A 23,867-nucleotide genomic window follows, 5' to 3' on the forward strand; every position below is an offset into this window, starting at 1 on the left:
ACTTACTACGGTGACGCAACGACCCAAACTGAGTCCTGGTCTCCGACACCAGTTCACGCCATGCCTCTCGGTCTTGTGATAGCTCTCGCGAGTCGCCATGGCCGAGGTTGAGCAGGTCTTGAGCTACTACGCTGTTCCAGCGGTATCCGGGACGTCCAATCGGGCGTCTCCCTTTTGGTTGTCTCAAGTGCGCTCTAACGATGATTCTAGATTTCGATTTCTGATTTGTTTATAACTAACTAATCTTAACTTAACAGAAGCGAATAGCGACCTCCAACGTTCGGAAGTCAACTACAGCTGCATTACTGTGGCGTTGTTGCCGCCGCTATATATATATATTTTTTTATACTACGTCGGTGGCAAACAAGCATACGGCCCGCCTGATGGTAAGCAGTCTCCGTAGCCTATGTACGCCTGCAACTCCAGAGGAGTTACATGCGCGTTGCCGACCCTAAACCCGCCCCCCCTCGTTGAGCTCTGGCAACCTTACTCACCGGCAGGAACACAACACTATCTACCAATTAAAAAACCCAATCTGTCAATTCCCTTCCCTTGATAAAATGACTGACAGAATGATCGCCATAATTGCGGCAGTAATGCGGCGGCAAACGTCGTTATATTATTCTAATTCATTTTAACATATTTTTATGAAGCAGAATCAAGGCAAATGATGTCGAAATATACTTATAATATAATGAAATTTCATTACATTATAATATAGTACTGCTGCCTGCTTCTCTCTATCCCATCTTCTACAAAATTTTGCAACACTTCATTTACTTTTCAAGCTGTCCGACTCTGGAACTCCTTACCCGTTGGCATTAGATGCGCTCAATTTCTTGCTGTGTTTAAAAAATCACTCAAAGAACATTATTTATCCCTCCCTTAGTGTTTATATAGTACAGTCGAGTACACAGATATCTTTACAACCCAACATTTCAAATATATGTCAACGCGACCTTATTAAAGTCAGTGTCAAAGAGGCGTGTAAATATATTATTGGCATGTTGGCTTGTAAAGATGTTGGTGACGTCGACTGTACATAGTTACTTTTACTCTGTGGTTGACTTGCTGCTGTCACATTTAGCTATGTTTCGGTTAATTTTATATATATTTATATGTATGTTATTATGTATGTCTATTTGTATTCCTTATATGTGTATGTTTATTCACTGTAATTGTGTGTGTGAATCTAGGCTTCATAACGGTTTAGCAACACCCACCCAAAGGTTGTCTGGAAGAGATCGCTTTTTAGCGATAAGACCGCCTGTTGTCTGCCTCTAAATTTGATCAATGGTTTATTTTTCTTGTATATTTTTACTGAGGTGTGCCAATAAAGAGTATTCTATCTATCTATCTATAGTAATATTATATGTCAATTGACTTCCGTCATTTATATTGGCAGCAAGCTGACTGATGTGTCCCAATACTGGCCGGTTGTGTGACTAAGTAGACGTAATCAACTGGTTCATAGTATTTAATGACTACCGGAAGCAAGTCGTCATTACGGTGGATAAATAGTGATTTCTTAAGGAACATTTTCAATTTAGCTTCAATGCGTCTAAATATTTCTATTGTATAATGTGCTTCAAAATCTTGTAACTTAAATTTGAATCACTTCCCGGTGTGTGATTGAGCTGTAATTTTGCATACTTCCGTATTTCTGATGGCTGCTAAAATATCTGGATGGATCTGATCTGATAAAGCAGTCGAAAGGTAGCTAAATGAACTCTTCGATAGATTAAACACATTGAGTTAACGCTCTGTATAAAATCTCGAGGAGTACTTGATAGACATAGAGAAAGGAAAATCGGCAATAAAAGTATCAAAAAATATTTTTGACGGTAACTTGTTATTTAATAATATTTGATTCAATACTGAACTCGTTTTTAAATATATCAGTTGTTACGGATCCCGCTCATGTTACTCTAGTTCATGTAACATATCGCCCACATTCGTACGACCAATGAGAACACAGTGCACTCCCGCCATGCATAACCTAACATCCATGATTCAACAACTTGGAGTCAACGGGCGCTCTGTACCGTCTCATGAAAATGTTGGACGTTTCAAGACTTCAATGTGAGTGAAAAATTTTAACGTGACAAAAAAAATTTACATTTGAAAGAACTATAATACTCCCGTGAGATTCGAACATTTTTATAACGGATTACTCACCTAGTAAGTAGGTGTTATTAAGTCTATTAAACGCTAAGACATCTCTGGATCCATTTTTGAGGATCTTCGATTTGAGATTCAGTACATGTCGTTCGCGAGAATCAGGGCTCGTAGGCAACCTGACAATCGCTAACGCTCCGTAGCGAACGAAACGCAACTGTTACTGTCGCACTTATATGGAAGAGAGAAAGACACAAAGCATTTCGTTGTCGTAGCGATATCGATTGTCACCTTGGCTAAGCCGGCAGTAGAGAATGTGCTGTTGGTGCTCTAGTCCAAGGTCCTCATAAACGGATCGAAACGAAAAAAGTCTTTTACAGTACATACGGTGCTACCTTATAGCACTAGTGCGAAAATTAGCATATTACGTTACTGTGTCGAACATTTAAAGGGCCATATGTACTGTAAAACGTTGTACGATACATGTGCGAATAGGTAATTCGCAACTCGTGTCGATTTAAAACACTCCCTTCGGTCGTGTTTTAATTTATCGCCACTCGTTTCGAATATCCTATTTTTCGCACTTGTATCGTAATGTACTATTATCGATTTAATAATAATCGAGTAACCTTAAAAATATTTACAACCGTAAAAATACTCTGGACAAATGGTGTTAATAAAGGAATGTCGGACAAATTAAACAAAGCGTTACAATTGTCTGAGTAGAATTTAGGCACAAAGAAATTAACGATTAATTCATTCTCAGAAAACACTTAAAAATAGTCGACCTACAACTTAAAACGCTTGAAAGTCTATTGAATAAAAGTCTGGCAAAATTAGGTCGACGTGTTTAAAATTAGACTTTCATGTTTCAATAGAAAGCTAAAAAAATAGAAGACCTAAATAAGCTGGCGGGAGAAATATGAAATAATTTATCGGTGAAACTGACTTTAATAATACTACCTAATTCTTGCAAAATAATATCCAAATTCAGACCGATTTCTCACTCGGGCTCGGAAGGCCAGGGCGACTGTTTTATATTGTGTGTTATAGACGCTGCCACTCTCTCCAGAATAGCTTTGAATAAAGAAAAATCTCATTCATCTTAATTACCTAGCGTCTGCAAAACAAGACAAGCGTAGCGTCTGCTTTGAGGAGCGTGTATCACAACAGTTGTGAGATACGCTAATAGTACATTACGATACAAGTGCGAAAAATAGGAAATTCGAAACGAATGGCGATAAATTAAAACAAGACCGAAGGGAGTGTTTTAAATCGACGAAGTTGTGAATTACCTATTCGCACATGTATCGTACAACGTTTTACAGTACATATGGCCCTTTAAATGTCTGATACAGTAACGTAATATGCTAATTTTCGCACTAGTGCGGTAAAGTAGCACCATATGTACTGTAAAATACAGTTATTTTATAGCCCAACTCGTGACTTTTGGGGCATTCCATAAAAAGGTTTATTTTGTTAGGGACGTGACAGTGCCTTAATAATCTGCAAAAATTTGTATTATATACCATCATTGAATATCGGCTTTTTGCTCTATTAGAGGTGCTGTAAATAAGTAATGAAAATGAATAAAATAATAAAAAAAGTTTAATTTGAGGCAAAACGTCCATTTGAACACCCATATCAAAAATACTATGTAAAAGTTAAAATGCCAAATGAAGTCTTCATTTCTAAGTTAATAGGTTAGGCACCACCCGATTCTTCGGGCATTCGTAAGACAACGAAACAACACAGAGAAACTTCACCCGTCTTGCATTAAAACTACGTAACAAGACAGTGATCATACCTACTTTTGAAATTTATAAGTTTTATTTTTTTTTATTGTATCAATTGCTTTTATCGTTAATTTTGTATCATATTCATCTCGCGCTTCTCTCGCGGGGCAGCATGTACGGTCTACATACCGCACATTGCCATCTCAGCGAAATTACTTACAATTTTATTGCGTAAAGCAATCAAATACGAGCCAGTTCACGTTCATAATTAGCATCCTACACGCGTGTCCTCATTAACACTATCATACACAATATCGCGCTTTTATAGTTAACGTTTTTGTATCAATAAAGTGTTTACTTTAAGCAATATTGTGAGTTATCATTAAATCAAGCAACAACATAATATAATTGGTGTATGAGGCACTATTAGAAGCACATACATCAATTTGGTCCTTCGAGCCGGATCGTCTTAAGAAGCGTGTATCACAACAGTTGTGAGATACGCTAAAATACAGTTATTTTATAGCCCAACTCGTGACTTTTGGGGCATTCCCTAAAAAGGTTTACTTTATTAGGGACGTGACAGTGCCTTAATCACCTGCAAAAATTTGTATTATATGCCATCATTGAATATCGGTCATGTATCAAAAATTCTATGTAAAAGTCAAAATGCCAAAAGGTTGAACGATTAAAATACAAAAATTACGCTATTTTTTGTTCCCATTTTGGTGCACGGTAAACCATTGCATAAACATATTCGAAACTAATGTTGCGATATACTTATAAAAAATAGCGTCACGTTCAGTCGCTATCAGATATATCGGAGCGGCCGAGGTGCTCAAAATATCTGAACACGCACTCTAACGCCTTGACAATAGAGGCGTGTTCAGTTATTTGTGAGCACCTTGGCCGCTCTGATATATCTGATGGCGACTGTGCATACCCGATACTTTTCTAGAAAGCCCCCTTTATTGTTCATTGGATGTGGCACAAGAAGATCAATACTCACGTCATGTAGCCACGAGAGTTTCCGCGCGACCGGGTTGGCGCGCACGTGGCACTCGAAGTATACGTCGTCGCCTTCTTTGATGTCTCCGCCAGCTAACGTGCTGCCTAGTCGAAGCCGCACTACTGGAGGATCTGTAAATAAAATCAGTTTCAAAATCATAGCCAAAAGTCAGACTACTTGGAGTCTGATTATAGTCTAATGTTCGCGATCCCAGGACTCCTTGTTAAATGGCACATTGTAAGAAAAGCCGATGTGGGATTAGTGGGTAGGCTCCTCCCTTTCTTTTTCAGAAGAAAGAGCCGGGATAGTAAAAGTCCCACATACCCCCCAAAATAGGCAAACCTCTTCCCGGGGGATGATGCATAAATACCCACATGGACGAATTACGTTCTTAGCTGCACATATAAAAATAATCCAGGAGCTATGGCACCCTTCAAGGGTAAAATGTTTACCTACTAAGGATTGTTTACTAAGTTACTGCGAATGATTGGAAATCTATGGCTTACGCGTTGCTAGCCTTTATAGTTGTTACAAATATAATTTACCAGTTCTAGGGACTACTGAGAAATCCTTGAAATGAAGCCACAGCAAAATTTGCAGCAGAAAATTCCTTCGAAACCGTACAGTGAGCGACCATGTCGACTCACACTAAATAATATATTTAAAACATTGTACATGTTATCTTCAAGAAACTTCGCTCCAGTTTACTCTGGGTTATGTTTGCCTTCCTACTGCAGTACAATAAATAAAATTTATATCGACTATGAAAACTATATCGACGACAAATACAGGCGAGTGCCGCTATCTTTTCGAACCGTTCGCTTTTGTTTCATCTTTGCTCCAGGAACTAGAATTAGGTACTATTTTGTTATTTGGTAGTTATTTCCCATATATTGTAGTTTGAGATATCCAGTTGATGATCCCGCACTATTAATAGAATTTATGTAAAATATTAAAAAAAAAAACAATAAAATATTTGACGTCATCACTTATCTGTTTAGAATAAATTTAAAAGTGAAAAAATTACTACCTTGTGTGAGACTTCAACTCACAGCCTCAGAATCGATACTCCTGTGCTCTGCCATCTAAGTCACCAAGACCTCATCCATAGGCAGCAATTAATTTACTATCACATCGTTACTGGTGAATTTTCAATATGACTTGGAACTCCCGTAGCCGCCTAAGAAGTGTAACGTTCTTACGGTAAATGTCGCTAGGGTCCCCTAGACCCATATGGTAGCAAATTTACTGACTATGGATGAGGTCTTGGTGGCTCAGATGACAGAGCGCTGGAGTATCGATCCAGATACCGTGAGTTCAAGTATCACCCAAGTTAGTAATTTGTCCACTTTTAAATTTATTGTAAGTTTAATAGCATCGTTCGCAGACGTTTTTGCTTGTTAAAAATGAATTCACTTTGCTACTGTCTTAGTTTTTAATCATTTCTAGCTAATGTTTCTGCTTGCGTATCCGCTTGCCTGAGATTCGGTCTGTATAAATTTCTCCTCTATCCCACAGAATCCACCCCTATTCTAGAAAAGAACCTAACTATGTTCATCAGAGCTTATGCTTTCTGCATGTCATCCAAGCCGTATATTTTAGCAGCAGTAATATACAGTCTTCTTTTTAATATTAATATGGACCACGTTGTAATAAAACTAGAAGAATAACGCCCACTTCAATCTGTACTACAGTAACGCCTTTTTAAAAGTAAGGAGGCGAAGAGACAGCGACCATAACTACTCGCCGTTAAGTGTGTGCAATTGCAATATTTTCCAAGCCGCCAGGTTCTCACTTGTACAGAGCATTGTGTGTTATACAATAAAAATAAGACGTTTCGAGAGAATGATCCTACACACTATATAAATACTCCACTATAACTCTGTACGTCAATAATACTGCTGCAGGATGTCCCAGAGAATATACGAGTAAGTAAGCTAATATCTAAAATGTGTGTCAAATTTAAGGATAATTTTGTCATGCATACATTCATGTATGTATTTCTTAATAAAACTTAGTTTAAAAGGTACAATAATATAGATTATGAAATGGGAGAGGGGCCAGATGACCGACGAGATGCACTTATAGAACCTTCAGTAGGAGCAGCAGAGGAATTATTGTTTGTCCTTGTCACAGTCTCATTTTTTTCCCCACCATAAATTTTATGGTGGACAACAACTAACCCGACCAAATTAAGTAGGTTGTTTTTGGTATGTTGTCAGGAATGTTGAATGTTGTTTTTAATTTTGTCGCATTCCGTATGTTCTGTCCCTCACGGGCGCACGCGGTATAGCACATCTATAGGATCTTACCATCTGCTCATGATAGTTATTGTGGTAATAATGCTCTTGGCGTATACATGTATTATTATAATACCTGACAACCAACATAAAATACCAACCTACTCTACATTATGGATGCTTATATAAATGCGAAAGCTACTTCGTCTGGAATTTCACGACTAAAAGCATAAAGGCAGCGCTGATGAACACTGAGACTTATTTCTTGGAAATCCATCAATTCGGAGAAGAAAAGACATTATAAGTACAGACCGAATCCTGCGTGTGGTAAAAGTCACTGGCACAGCCAATATAAATACGACATAAATGATTATTTCCTAAGTATAACAGGAGGATACTATTAAACGAATAAGCTGCAATAAATACTTAAATTAAAAGTGATACGGCTGTTTCAACAGACTACAGGGATACTTTAATTGGCTTTCGAATTCTAGCGAAATTTCTAACTTTTTCATACCAGATTAAGTAAAAGCTGAGGATTCAATTTCCGAGCTCAGAATTATTAACAAGACGTGGCTTTGATCTTTAAGTAAACATAACCGCTTTTAGTTACTTCAATCTACAAAATCAAAGAATCTATTTATCTAGATTTTACTTAGTCTGTTTCCCTGAGGCTTTCAAGTTTGTACCCAATAAGTTTTAGGAGCGTTTCGTTCGGACGACGGTATTCCAATCCTTTGTTCCTGGCTACTTAGGAACTCGCGTTTGACTAAGTTGATTTTATTTCATTGTCCAGCTCAAGCGAGGATGTCAATATTAGATAGTTTTGTATTGTGTTGTGGTACTTTTTATAAGGAACCGCTTTTGATAAAGGTCGTACACATTTTGTTTCGATCCGTTTTTAGTTACACGCGTTGGTTGTTTGGGTTGTTAAACTCGTACTTAGAAGGATAACAATGGCATTGTTGCATTGTATGTATTATTATGAAGGCACCGTCCTAGTGCCAAAATTAACTTAAGAGACCGTAAAACCACCAAACTGCTAACAATGTTCCAAAATTAACTTGAAGATTTTCATTTAGTTGTGATTATTATTTGAATGAGGGATTTCTGAGGCAATTTTTTCATAAATGGGATGGGAAAACACCTACAGTCCTATATACACCAAAACGAACATTAGTAAATATTCATGCTTACGGTGCGGTAAGTTCATGTTCATCTCTCACTCAAGATGGAAGTGCGAGCCCGGGAGCGCGGATATTAAGTGTTTTATGTGTAGAAAAAAGCTTTTGTGCAAAATTAATAAAAAAAATTGAGTGCGTTTTAGACCTATGTTAATGATTTTTCTATCAAGCGAAACTCAAAAACTCAGGATTCGAATCACTGAAGTCTCTAGAAAAAACCCTCAAATTTGTTAAATTTTATAGCAGCCGTATTGCGATCCAAAAAAGCGCTAATACTTTTTAAACCCGTTTTCTGAACTTGTAGACCATACTTGGAACATGGAGCAATTCTTGTGATCGTTATAATATAAAAGACTTAAAAACTAAGGTCAGGCTACTGTAAGATACATACAGACAACGTTAATCGTCCACGAAGTCTCCATATGTAACGCAGTCACATTAGGGTTTTCTGCTCGACAAGTGATCGCCTTGCCGTCGTCTTCTAGCGTAGGAACGAAGCTCATTACGCTGACTGTTAAGTTCTCACGGACCTCCTCCTGTAACAAAACGAGACTATTAGCTTATAAACCCTTATCCACCACTGACTGTCGACTGGGTTTGCATTTGTACCATCAGCCGTAAAAGTGCATGGCAACGTAAGCTTATCTCTAAAGCCTATTATAGCACACAAGACTACATGAATGATGAAACACCGCGGAATTAAGTGTGATTTAAAATAATTAGTTATTTATTGTTATGTTAATAATGCTGAAATTAATAACTCAATGTATATAGTAGGTAATCCTTAATTTTTGACTAGTATTTTTAAACAATTTTGGTGTTTAACGATCCTTTTGTGAAATTCATATTATTAATTTAGACATATCTATAAATAATTCAATGCTTTTCGCTAAGCCTATTTGAATAAAGAATATATTGACTTTTACTTTATCAATGAATTCAATCATAATTTCTCCAAGCAAATTCGCAGTTCACGGTACTAGCTAATGAGAGCGATGATCGTAAGCGATATACCCCTGCGACAAAATATTCCCTATTATTTAATACTATAAATCTAAAAGTAAATCGTGTATGTATTGAACGCATAAACCGCTAAACTGATTTCAATGAAATTTGGTATGGAGAAAGCTTGACTTTCGGGAAAGAATACTTTATCGGAAGTCAGTCTTGAAGAAAGTGAAAAGGGGATGGGATTTACTGTAGAAGGGAAGCCGACGAAGTCGCTGGAAGATGTTAATAGATAATAATACGTATAGAATTCCCACTGTCTAAGAGAGCCTATGTTTGACAGTGTAAGGCCACAAATCATTTGGTTCCTCCCTAACTCGATAGAGCTTCCGTGATATCATCATATACCACTACTTTAAGTATGGGATCAATATTTAATAGCCAATATCACAATATGGCGCCAGCAGCTGGGATACTGAAGAGGGCTATCAAAGTTCCATGAAATTTAATTTTAACGGTCGTAACTTTGTAACAACCGGACCTTTATCAAGGTCAATAAGTCCTCTGTCTCAGAAGGTCATGGCCATAGGCCAGCTTTAACTGCGGCCATAAGAAATTTTGACCCTAATTCCAATTCTGGCGATTAGGAATGAGACGCTTTATTTTAACACGAAACTATTGAACTCAACTCAGATTGGCAGGTTTGTTCTTAAAACTAGCCAATATAGTGTAGTTAAGTTAATTGCTCTCATCCCTAATGTTAACGCAGTAACAAATATGTTACTATAAATAAATAAGTAAATAAATATCATAGGACATCATTACACAAATTGACTAAGTCCCACAGTAAGCTCAATAAGGCTTGTGTTGAGGGTACTTAGACAACGATATATATAATATATAAATATTTATAAATACTTAAAAACATAGAAAACACCCATGACTCAGGAACAAATATCCGTGCTCATCACACTAAAATAAATGCCCTTACCAGGATTTGAACCCGGGACCATCGGCTTCATATGCAGGGTCACCCACTAGGCCAGACCGGTCGTCAAAACTACTACTATTGATTTATCTATTGTTGATCAGATAAATCATAACATTACCTAGCTTCATTGTTTCCATATTACCTACATATTAGGGAACTCTTTTAATTAAAATATTCAATATAAGTTTTAATTATCAAACTCCCGTGATACCTACTAAAACGATTGTAAACGGATTACTCCCGTAATTTATACAAATCAAACATATTTATTAATTAAACATGCCTGCAATAATTCGACCAAAAATACGTAAATTACCCGTTTGATTAAATTATTCCCACCGGGGAGTTGTGTCAAGGTCGTATTATAACAAGATCAAATCTTTAACTAATTGCTTACTCAGAATCAGACTCCAGCGCTTAAATTAAGCTACCTATGGTATTGCGGTATCTGTGGTCACCAGCCGCATCCATTGATCCTGCTAAAGTGATGTAACAAGGCAGGTGGCCTACCGAAGTCTGTCGGCTGATTGCACATGAATAGACTGGATACTGATAACAATGACCAATACCAGCACGAGTAACTCTTGAATATAATAACAATATACGTGCAATTCATTCACATGTGGTCCATAAGAGAGCCTAATAAATTTAACGCAAGTCTCTAACTTGTGTTAAATATTAATACTTGCTAAATCAATGTGTTGCTGCCTTTACTGTTCTGAGCTATCTTCTTGCCCTGGGCTCCACGGAAGACCAGCGCTGTAGCATATATATGTTAGAGCATATGCTGAGTGGTGTCCATTTGTAGCCTCTATTACAGCATCATCACTGTAACTATTGCATGTTAGTATAAGTTATAAGTAGTTATAACTGTTTAGTGTATTAGACCTTCTTTCTACTCGTAATGTGTTGCTGTTTGTAGATGGTTTTGCAATAAACGTTTTTGTATTCTTCTATTCTATTCTAATCTTTACTTACCCTCAGGTGTGAGTAGCACCACTCGCGAATCAATTTATATATTTAAAAAAAAGTACGATAGTTATCCCTTCAAATATATTTTCAGAAAAAAGTGTCTAGACTTGAATAATTGGTCAAGCGTATCTGAGCAAGCAATTATATAAATGGTGTTAAAGGCGTATTGTGATGTACCAGTGAGATGAAAGTATCAATAACTTATCCATCCATCAGAGTTTTTTTATTGTGGAAATGTTGTATTGCAAGTAACATTTACAAGAGCATAAACGTTGTTAACGCTTCGTAAAATTACTCTGTATGCGGCTGCATTTTCATGCACGGCTTTCATTGTAGTCGAGCATCGATAAAGTAAAAACGGCGCAAAAAATAGTGCCAATTTGCCCTTATTCCACGCCGGCCTGAATAAACCCGAAACAACTTTATCGTGCAATATTAACGTATCAAAAGCGCAGAGGCTCGTTAGTTTTATCCAAGCGGATCGGCGAGTATCGGCGCGCGAGTCAGCAGCCGTTTGTCACGCGGAGGTGCGAGCGGTGCGCGGGGGGACCGAGGCGTGAAGCGCGGCGGGCGTGATCGCGTCATTGCGTTTCTGTCATATTTCATTAGCTTTCATTTCAAATCCTCCACCACAAATCGAGGCAAACTGTGCATTCAATTTTCATTGAGCCATGCCGGGATATATCGGTGCGATAAAACAATGTACGCTGTTAACGCTCCGGCTGACTTTTATGGTTATTAAAAATGTATGCTCCTTTTACATTATTCTTTATTATAGAATCTATTTTTAAAGAGAACCTCATATATTGCAAAGTGATAAAGTGAAAATTTTAGTTAAGCTTTCAGCTTGTAATAAAATCATTTTATAATATTATTTTCTATGAATAAGTACGAGGATGGTATATGTTCTTTGAAAAAAGGAAAATCTGATTCGTTTTCAAAGAAAAGTTAACAAGTATTGAAAGATATATCCATTTATCGTTGTTTTTAGCTAAATGTCTTTATTTATTTATAAATATAAAGCAATACAAGTAGGTAAACTTATTTTTTATTAATTTACTCGAAGACAAAACAAATATGCACACGTAGTATCAAAAGCATGTCAAAAATTTAAGAAATACTTGTTGCTTTGATAATTCATTGTATGCTATTAAATCAGATTCACCCCACAGACATAAAATGTAAAGAAACTATCTAAATATTTTAATTGTTACAACTCTTATACCAACTCAACAAAAACAATTAAATTATATGAATACAATTTAATTGTTTAATATTTCCACAAAATCACGGAATATTACGGTTACGAATTATGTCATACAAAATTTTATTAATCGGTTAAATAGATACAAGGTTATTTTAGTATAAAATATTAGTAGGTAAATGGAAGGGAACGTTGTCCTGGGCAGTGTCCGACCTTATTACGGAATGCTCTGTAAGACTCCCGAGTGCTTGAAAGAGTCGCTAATAAGCGAGAGTGGAGCGCTCGGTCAACACGGCTCCCTGCTGTGGTCTTTACTCTTATACCCCTAATAGCTTGCACCCCTAGCGTAACTGTATACAGCCGCACTCCTGTCTAGCGTAAAACACCCTGTATAATACAGGATGATTTTCGATCCTTAGCTATATTTTGAGAATATATAGGTCATACTGAGCAACTTTTACTATGGGACCTATCCAGAAATACCGAAAAAAATATTGACTCTCTCATAGAAAACATCGACACCTGGTAAACCAATATGTATGAAACCACCATTCGAGATTCAGGAGCCTCTTTTTTTATAATGTTTGTTGCTCTATTAGACGCAACCGAGACAAGAATGCACAATTTTATTCGAAGTGCCAATTTAGGTGAACAGTACGTCATTCTTTTAATAGAAACTGAGGCTGTACCGTCCCTTTTATTGAAGAGTTCATACCTACTGTTGTAGACTGTACAACGTGCACTTAACTCACGTAGATAACCCTTTACAGGCTTCGTCCTCCTCAAGCACCGCGTTCGAGAGTAGCTTACTCAGCTTCTATACGTCGATGATCGATTAATATTCTTGTTCGCAAGTTTAACACCTATAATGACGATGAGGAGCAGGTCATGACAGCACAAATAGGTAAGCTCTTTTTAATTTGATATCAAGAATGTCTTTGAGAAAATGTATTTTTTATCGATGTCATCTATATAAAACAGCAAGAAGTTCCTGAATTGAAAACGAGGCAAGGTTAATTGAATATATTCCTGGAAGTGACCTGAATGTGTATTTTAGTAAAACTCTTGGAGTGAATATGTATCAATTCGATATTGACAACTGTCTATTAAGAGCCAAGCCAAAATTTGAAAGAGATTCTGTCAATAGATACCTACTGCTAAAGACTGTAATATTTTTTTTCTCAAACTTGCAATGAAATATTGACATGATTTACTTCAAATTAGGTCCGGAAATACTACTTACGTATCCGATGCGTTGAGTGAATATGTTATGTAGAGGAATTTTATACAGCCTTATACAAATTTGACTAAATAACTTATCACGATTCTTTATCATAATAGCGACAACAAGCTTGACACGGTGTAGGAGCGTTTTCACATTGTCTAGTCTGACATCGAATAGCCTTTGGAGAAAAAGCTGAGAGGAAATGTATCAAGTCCTTTTATTTGCATTAACGCTTTTTTTTCAACAACAATCAATAATGAAATGTACAAATAAATAAATAAAAATGCTCTTTTTTTGTATCCGTCCGTATCCAAGTTATCCAACATCCGATATAGCAGCGGACAATGCGAGAACGTTTTCACGTCATCTTATTGGCATACTATCGCGGCAAGACGTCGCCCCGGATTAGCTTAGATAGCGTTGCAGGTGGACCAACCGATACGCAAACAATCGGCTGTTTACACAGTGCATCCGACCGATAATACCCAGCTGAGATCACCGACATCATTTACTCGGTTTTCCTAATCCCTCTTAAGCACAAAGAAACATTAAACTTTTCATCAAGTGTAACCAATAGGCTACACTTTGAAGCACTGGGCTAAACTTTATAAGTTTGAATCGTGTTTTGTTAAAATATTACGTCAGTGGTAAACAAGCATTCGGCCCGCCTGATGGTAAGTAGTCTCCATAGCCTATATACGCCTGCAACTCCAGAGGAGTTATACGCGCGTTACCGACCCTAACAATCCGCACCCTCGTTGAGCTCAGACAACCTTACTCACAGGCATGAACACAACACTATGAGTAGGGTCCAGTGTTATTAATATACTTAAAGCTGACGTTCCGATATCAACAGCAGCTGCATTACTGTTGGGGCGTCGTTGTTGCCGTCGCTGTATCTGTTAATTTCCGTAATAAAGTGAGTAAGGGAATAAACGTTATAATCGCGGCAGCAATGCGTCAGCGAACGTCACTCATTTTATTAAAGATATTGATAGACGCTGCTGCTACAGGTTGACGTCCGAACGTCACATTAACTGTCAAAATCTCTTTTAAGTTTCTTCATTACTTTAACATTTCCGCTTTCAAGTTTATTTTTAATATCCTCCCGGCGTAGCGGATTATCGCCGGCTGCAGACGGTCGGATTTGTCTCGCATATTATCAATAATGCAGCGATTACATCTCCTTCGTTATCCGTGGGGCTTATTTCTTTCCACGATCACGTAAGTGCGATAAATCCGCGGCGCCCGCGCCGCCGCCATCATTGTCACGTACACCCTTCAATGGATGTAATGCTACATTCTTCTGTATTCCTTTCCCCTCTTTTACGCCTTCATATTGGCGCGTTGTCGAAATTGTCGCGGTATAAATTCAAGATACCCTCCGTGACACGGAACATAAAGAACGATAATTTGTTGCAAGTATACGCCTTTATATCGAGTCGGTTTCAAGATATACTCAGTTGTATTAGCAAAATTAAAGCTAGCAGGATAATCTGCATTCCACTTGGCGAAATGCTGACCATTTTTCAAGGAGTTATTCATAACTAAGTGCCCGCGTATTCTGTATAGGAGTCGGTGCAAAAATCTTAATCGCAGCTGACTCAGTGCGCCTGTCGTGTTATCCAGTCCAAAAGGCAATCCGAGAATCTCAACATGTACCTCCTTACGACGTTTGGCGTTGCGAATGCAGTTGTGTAGTGTCATAATTCTGGCGCGCGGCCAGGCGGTGCTTATTAGGTTGCGCGACGGCGTTGTACGCCGCACGCCGTACGCCGCACGCCATACGCCGCGCGCGTAACTCTCGCTTACTGCATGCTTCAGCGGGTCCGTGCAGGACGCATTATTTCACACTTTATGAGCTGCGGCCCGAAACGCTCGCGTTGCAGTATGCGCGTCGTGTATGCAGCCACGTCCGGTGCATAAAGTAATAAACATACTCGGAACGGTGCTTCTTATTATTATTGTTTTTTGAGCTATATATTTAATGCGCAAAGAGCTTTGCATGTGTAAGGCTCATGTAGAATTCAGTTATATAGAGCTTCCTTCAAAATATTTAAGGCAACCGACATTCAAAATTGTTTGGAACAGCAAATCATAATCTATATCACTATATTATGGACAGAGCCACTCCAGGGTAATGAAATGACTAAAAGTGACGCAAGCAAGAAAACTTTTTCAACAAATTATAATCTTGTCCATCGAAATAACTTTGATTGGTTCGTAATCAAAATGAAATTGCTGATCTAATATTCGGTCCGTCAAGGCCGACGAGAAATAGAAAGTTCCGAAGCTGTTTACATAAAATTGTGGCACGTGTACTTTCCGCTATTCCATAACTCAAGGGAGTCAAGGTTATATAAGCGCTAGAGGGTATTGTAAAAATTGGATTATTAAGTTCTTTGATTAATACTGAATATACAGCATTATTCACTAGTTGAATTAGTATCGAAAGGTAAGAATAGAAAACTATTAGAAACATTGTCAGCCGACCTTGCTGTTTCGGGCCTCTGTAGCTGTAATCTATTATATAGTCGGTAAGAGCATTTATTTGTAAATTCGTCATAAGCATTTGAGTCATGGATGTTTTCTATGTACCTATATATATATGTCGTGGTGGCCAGATCATAGATTTTGATGATTTCATGAAATGCCATCTTAGAATTGATCACTTCATGACATAGGTTAGGTTTGACTTTTTCATGATATGGCGAACCAATCATTTCATGAAATGATTGCTACGTCCTTAAATAATAAATGATAAAATCTGCTCACGACGTATATAAAAGCGCTGTTATATGAAAGTGCTGGTAGCTTAGCGGTAAGAGCATGCGATTTTCAATCCGGAGGTCGCGGATTCAAACCGTAGGTCGTAACAATGAGGCTTTCGGAACGTATTTATATGTTATTCAAATTGTATTCTGTCGAATAGCCTCATTCCCGCCAAGTATCCTCTAGTTTTCCGTCTAAAATTAAGTAATATTTAGAGAGAAAGGTTAGAGAAAGACATTTTCATAGTGTTCTTTGTCTATGGAGGTTCACTTAAGGATTAACATAAACTGTTAGCGAAAGCGGCCGGGCCGTGAGAACGTTCCCGCAGCGCAGAGTCGTAAAGCGGCTCCTAATTACACCATAAACTAGCCTCCTTTACTTTACGCCATCACTTAAACTATCGTTTCGCCAACCAAACCCTATGTGAACGAATAACTTGATTTCATTTGGAAAATCTTCCACCTTCCACAACCAAACAAACTTAGAATGATTACATTATTCATAAAAGCAAAAGTATGTTCCGATATCTTAGAAAGGCTGACATTTTCCCGCCGATATATTTTCGTATGCCCTCGGCTATTGAGTGGAAGTAAATTCAGAAGTCTAAATTATTTCTGACCGGGTTGCTCGAATGCCGTATCGTTAGATTCCGGGAACTCAGAGTGGTAATCGTTCAGGAATAACGGTTAGAGGATTATTACTGTGCTACAATGCGGTTTCCGTTTATAATGAATAGGATCTACGAGAACGTGATATTTGACTTATTCTGTATCATGTTTGATGTAGTGTGGATTGTAATCTTTGTTAATTGGCTATCGATACTTGTGCTGAGCTAGAATATATCAAGTTACGTATCACCTGTTAAGAAGGTAAACATCGTATTGGCATGATAATATGCCAACGCCAAATGTCTAGGTGTTTAAATAATGTCGGTAGATTGTTGTAGTCTGTCCGTTTTTCTGATCAAGTAAGCCAAAAATCGGACAGGCTTTAAGTAGGTATAAGACACCTGAGGAGTAGATTTAATGTAACCTTGCAAGGGCTGAGAAAAATATACATTATATGGGAAATTCTTCACACGTGGCATTCTGTCTTGAGATAAAGGCCCTCAGGGTTATAAATAGATTTAGATTTGAAGTCGCCTTCTATTCCTGATAGCTGAGAAGTTCTGAGTCTTCAAAGTCCTTCAAAAGTGTGATACAGATCAAAACTATTTTCGAAAATAGTTGTATATACACCGTGTATATACACGTGTATATACACGTGTATATACACGTGTATATACACGGTGTATATACTCGTATCACATAAAAATATATCACATTTAATTCTTTAAATGTGATCAAGAATAACTAAACTGTTAAAATCATTCGGGTTCCTCGTGTTACACTGTGTATACGCACATGTGAATATATTTCAAAGCAGGAAATTTAACTTATTTCCTTTCTGCCTTATAGTTTTTATTGGAGGTGGAAAGGTTAGTGGACAAACCCATCGTGTGAACGTGTATCCGATGTCATTGAATTCGTGTATTCAAGACCGAGATACAAACAAACAAATCAACCATCATTCCAATAAGATGCATTTACACGACCTAGTCCCGGTTGCTTGTTTACACACGCACTGCACACAAACACACACACACACACATATGTCACGACACCTGCGGATTGCCCGCTAATTTGTTTGCTGCCGGCAAACAAGCATTTGCAAATGAAATTGCCTCCCGTGTACCGAGCAAGTGTTATGTACACTCGAGATGCAAGCAAACTACTCGGCCTATTAATTCCAATTAAATGGAGAGTTCCGAATCTACCTGATTTCATGCATCACAATGCCCAGTATAGTTACTACACACACATATCTCGTATAGTCAAAACTTTAGTAGCTTCTTTGGTTTTTGACTTCTCTCTAGTCCCCGATCAATATTGGATTAGTGTGTGGATATAATTATCTTGTTAGTGGAGTCATTTGCCTGCTTTATATAAGTTAATAGGACCTATTATAATTTATGATGCCATCGCAAACAAAGAATAAAAGTACACTTTATAAAATGAAGGAAAAATATTTTGAACAGATTTAGAACAGGTTATCTACAGGTTTTGTGATACCCAGGTAATGTAGCGTTTCTAAACGAAGTCTTCTAAAATGTAATGAAGACGGATATTGCCCTAAAGTCCGCCGAGAAACTAAATAATTTTAATGAGGGTTACGAACTTCGCCAGCAAAATAATGAAGATACCAAATTCTACACCGCCACTAGGTATTCAAGCTTCGCATAAAATGAAAGCGGCTTACGCTTGTTCGCTAATGTTTGAGACCGTATTGTTCTAACTTGAATGCGTACGCCAAGAAAGCTGGTTAAACTTTGGTAATTAGGTAATCAACGTTGGAGCTTGGTGAGATAATCGATTCTAATGCGAGTTTAACTCTGTATAATCGCATCGCGGGATCGATAATCGAGTTGTCAGTGCAGCGCAATCAGCGCGCATTGACGGCGGGCGCCGAGCAACTTCGGTGGCCTGGTTATGAACACTCCGTAATAAACTTGTAGTTGGAGAACTGCATGAGAGACGTTTTCATCCGCTGAAGTGGAGGAGGAAAACAAGTGGGAAATTTAAAAGAAAGATGCTGAGGCAGTTTCCGTGTTTACGTTAACACAATTTCAAAGAAAGGGCGATATATACAAATACGATTTCTGTTACATTGTTTACAGATAAAATAAGCTGGCATGTGTATAAACAAAGATCCCGTGTAAAAAGGTTCCATCTATATAATACAATTCAGTGACAAGTTATTGTCGCTTATCTGTCGCTTTTGACGACCGGTTTGGCCTAGTGGGTAATGACCCTGCCTACGAAGCTGATGGTCCCGGGTTCAAATCCTGGTAAGGGCATTTATTCGTGTGATGAGCATGGATATTTGTTCCTGAGTCATGGGTGTTTTCTATGTATTTAAGTATTTATAAATATTTATATATTATATATATCGTTGTCTAAGTACCCTCAACACAAGCCTCATTGAGCTTACTGTGGGACTTAGTCAATTTGTGTAATAATGTCCTATAATATATTTATTTTTTATTATCTGTGGGAAAACGAATGTAAAAAATATGCAAACATATTTTGACATCTGTGTTTTAATAGTTTTTGGCGTTAATTCGAAACTAGACTATTTCAAAGCCGGTGCTAAAAAGCATCTTAGTGTCTGAATAAAAATAATATCTACTTTAACGAATTAAGTTGAATAAACATTGTGTGGACAACGCGCTATTAGGACGAAGGCCCTAATTAGTTGAGGACCTAAAGTCGACAACCTAAGTACGTTTTAAAAGCTTTTAAAATTGCTAAAGTGGTACTGTCATTGTTATAAAATGAATGTCACTGTGTACTTATATTTTTTTACTGTAATATATTGTTATAAGGTAGTAAATATATAATGTGTAGGGGCTTCGTGCAAATTATTTAAGAAAATATTTATCTAAAATCAATAATGCACTAAAAATAATCAGCGGTACTTGAACTAACATTAAAATGCAAACACTTAAAAAATCAAATATAGCTCTAAATGTCATTCAGGTTTACAGAAAAGTCGAAATCGTCATTTTGCGAGTGAAAATCATAAGTCAATTATGTTAAAATTATCTCAGATCAGATCTCAAGCTACGACCGTATTTGATTTCGGTCGCGAAATCACATCGCAGATTAGAATTTAATTCAAATTGTCGCGCTTGAAGCGTTTTTCCGTGTAGCATACGCACGTTTTTCCATTAACCCCAGATCGCTTAGCAACCAGATAGATGGTGCATAATAGTTTTACATTGGTGATTCCACTCCGATGCTAAGTACTTATGAGAATACAACCTCTCATTTTAGTTGCGTTTATGTTTTCAACAAGAACGTTAATTATTAAAATGTGTAAAAGGGTAAATCATGGACTGCTTTAGTATTATGATGGTATAGAATTCAACTGACAGGCCAATTCGAACATATGAACATTAAAATAATATCTAAAGGATGTCATTTAGTTATCCTGCGTTTCGCTCGCGTCAATACATGTACGGACAAGTATGAGCGAAATACACGATAACTAAATGAAATCATTTTGATGTCAGTATACGTTCGAATTGGTATCCAAGTGGCGTAGCATTCAGCTTGGTAAAGAATAAGAGCAGTTACATATGGCGACTGAACGTTTTTCTATATCGTATCGTGTCATACAGGACCAACTTATCATGAACGACTTTATAAGAAGTGAACTGTATGATTAAATATTTACACGCCGATCAAAAGATTTTTTGTTGGATATAGCATTGCTCGGAAACCGGTTAAATTTCCAAACCAAATTAGCATGTAATGGGAGCAAAACCTTTTAATTTCGGTTTCTTTCGTGAAACCGGTTCTTTACAACTTCTTGGCAGATGAACCGGTGTAGATACACCGGTTCATCTGCCAAGAAGTTGTAAAGAAATATTAATAGCTGTTAATAGCTTAATAGCTGTAGCTGACCGGTAAACCAGTTTTTAGCTGACCGGTAAACCGGTAGATAAATAAAAACAGGTTTCTTTCTATGTGAGTATCTTTGTTTATGCAGCACACTACTAAGCCGGACGGCCGTCTCATCACTCGTCGAATAAACCGATTTATTTAGGTTACAATTGTTCTTAAAAAGTTTGCGTTTTTATGAAAGTTCGGAGTAAAACCAAAATAAACCGGTATTTACCGGTATTTTTAAAACCGGTTCCGAACCTTGTTAGATAGACCGTTGTATTCTGTTATTCCCTAACTGAATTGTGTATAGATTTTCCTGTAGTTGACTCAGATCACCCGGGTCAATATTTTGACGATCCAGTTCAGGAGATACTATCATGACATTAATTTGAAATCTTATTATCCTGTAATTATTTAATTCTTAATTGATATTTCATTGATTATATTCTTGTACACCTATTTTGACGATCATAAAATTAATTCGTGTAGATTAACATGCCTGCATTTTATAATGTAGTCTGTATTATGAAATAAATAAATCTAAATTTATAAGCTTTACAATGCGTAGTTTCTGGGCGGTGTACCATGAGCATGAGTGTGTGTGTCTTTTAAAACAGCTATTAACTGAATAATAAAATGTGCCGTCTCGTTGTTAATCCCACGTGGATTCCTCCTTTGATTCGTCGTTCCCTCGAGCTGAGGAATTTTATTGTCTAATTAGCCGTGTTTCATGACGTTTTATTACGTTTTAAATTATGCACGAAGGTGCTTCATTTTATCTCGCGCTCTAAATTGCGGCCATTTTCATAAGAGACGGCTTGGATATAAATATAATTTAATTAGAGTTGTCCAGTGGAGGGGCGGAGAAAGTGGACTCTCTATTGTAGATGGGGATTTTAGATCCGCCAACAACCAACCGATGAAAATCTGCAACGATCGGATTTAAGCTATCGTGAGACATAACTAACTAACTAACTGCTTTGGCCCAGCAATCCAAAAAGAATCTTGGCCTCCGAAACGAGAGAACGCCACCTGTCCCGATCCAGCGCGGTTTCCTGCCATGAATTGGCATTCAGCCGACGCAGGTCCGCCTCCACGACATCACACCAGCGGTATCTGGGGCGCCCGATCGGACGACGGCCGGTTGGTCGCCCCAAGTACGCTTCCTTGACTACGCGATCCTCCCCCATTCTGAGTAGGTGACCGAGCCAGCGAAGTCTGTGGGATTTAGTTACGCCTATGATATTGGGCTCAGCCACCAACTCTTCGATCTCGGCATTTTTCCGGATCCTCCAGGAACCGTCGTCACTTCGGACAGGTCTCAGGATCTTCCTGAGCACTTTTCTTTCCGCTATCAGGAGCTGACAATCCTCTTTTCTTTTTTCTTTTGATCGTGAGACATACTAACATTAAATTAATTTTACAGTTTACACTCACGCGCGACATGTTTCGGAGCCTAGGTCTCCTTTCTCAAATGCACTAACAGTGCAGTGTGGCACGAGTGATAATACGCTAGGCGATTCGCTCTTACTTTTTCCACTAATATAACGAAATAAGTGGGAAATGACCATTATACTTTTCCTAGCGGGTTCCTAAAAATTAGTCCTTTTTACCAATTTCTTCTTACGTTCCGCTCAAGTTTGCTGTCACGGTGCGGCGGAATCTCTCTAGTATTAAAAATCGGCCAGAGTTTAAAATTTTCCACAGAAGTTCATCTCAAAGTCAAAAATAGTCTTTTATATTCATTATTTATATTGCGGCATATAAATTTTACCACTTAACTTTTTAAAAGTTATTAAAATTACATTTTTTCGTGAATGATATACTTAAGTGGAACTTATAATTTTGATAGCAAGTATTTTATTCGACAAATAATTCTACTCCAGTTGAGAAAATCTACCTTTTTTCTGAAAGCAGGAAAGATTTACGACTCTAAGTCGTGAAAAGTAATAACTGTAAGTTCTCAATTTGCACATAAATTATGGAGTTGAATTTAAGCTTGTATATGCGACAATGTTAAAATGGACAAAAGTAGGTTACGATATTTTATTATTAGTCAGTAATAAATAATGATTCGAATGAAATTTCATTAATATTTGCTGAAAGCCAATTGTAACTGTATGATACAGCCGTGACAATTTAATGTAATAACTTATGATAATAATTTAAAAAAAAACTAGTATATGTACTTATATCCACACTGATTTAAATTTTCACGATTTTTACGCATCATTTTTGAAGTGAAAACTTCTTTAGCGGCGCTGTGCAATTTTTGTGATGGGGAAAAAATGTTAAACTCGCGTCAGGATCACGTGACCGTCAGATTGAAAATTCGTAAGACGGACACGTGACATTATGGTGACGTGCAAATTGAATGTCATCGAAGCCTGGTTGCTATTGAAAAATCGTATCTCATTCAATTGTGACATTATAATAAAAGTACTGTCATAACGTTTAAAGAGGTTTAATCTTTGTTAATTGTGTTGTATTGTATCTTTGTGTTGTTGGGTGTTCATGATTATAGATACTCAAATTTTTCCTTACCAAAAAGTTAAATAACAGAAAAGAAGCGTGATTGTTTCACTTAAGTAATATGATGGTGAACGATTCATTAACATTTACTGATTGTATATGCTGTAGTCCTGCTCACGACTCATGAATTACTCGGTATACGAATTCATTAACATTTACTGATTGTATATGCTGTAGTCCTGCTCACGTCTCATGAATTACTCGGTATACGTTATATACCTATTAACACTAAAATTCGCATTTCAAAATATCTTCCACACTCAAATTTATTTACGTAGGTATAATAGAGAATTATCTCTTTTTATAAAACTACTACTCAATTTCTCCAAAATATCAAAAGTTTTCACTTCTGCCGGCACTTCCGGAGTGTAACCCGTTTATTTTTAAGTAGCCTATTACGGCGTCCCACTCCTGGGCAAAACCCTCTCCCATAGTCTTCCACAACC

General features: G+C 37.4%; 1 protein-coding gene across 1 annotated transcript in view; it reads right to left on the reverse strand.

Annotated features, from left to right (window-relative positions):
• Positions 1–23,867, reverse strand: part of LOC133518145 (nephrin) — a 732,429-nt gene that overhangs the window by 118,688 nt on the left and 589,874 nt on the right. The window contains exons 8-9 of the mRNA XM_061851736.1: positions 8,679–8,823; positions 4,864–4,994 (exon numbers count right to left, since the gene is read on the reverse strand). Of these exons, the coding sequence (XP_061707720.1) occupies positions 4,864–4,994; positions 8,679–8,823 (276 nt within the window). The remainder of the gene's footprint in view (positions 1–4,863; positions 4,995–8,678; positions 8,824–23,867) is intronic.

This window comes from Cydia pomonella, chromosome 5, assembly GCF_033807575.1.
Source record: "Cydia pomonella isolate Wapato2018A chromosome 5, ilCydPomo1, whole genome shotgun sequence".
Classification (NCBI taxonomy): domain Eukaryota; kingdom Metazoa; phylum Arthropoda; class Insecta; order Lepidoptera; family Tortricidae; genus Cydia; species Cydia pomonella.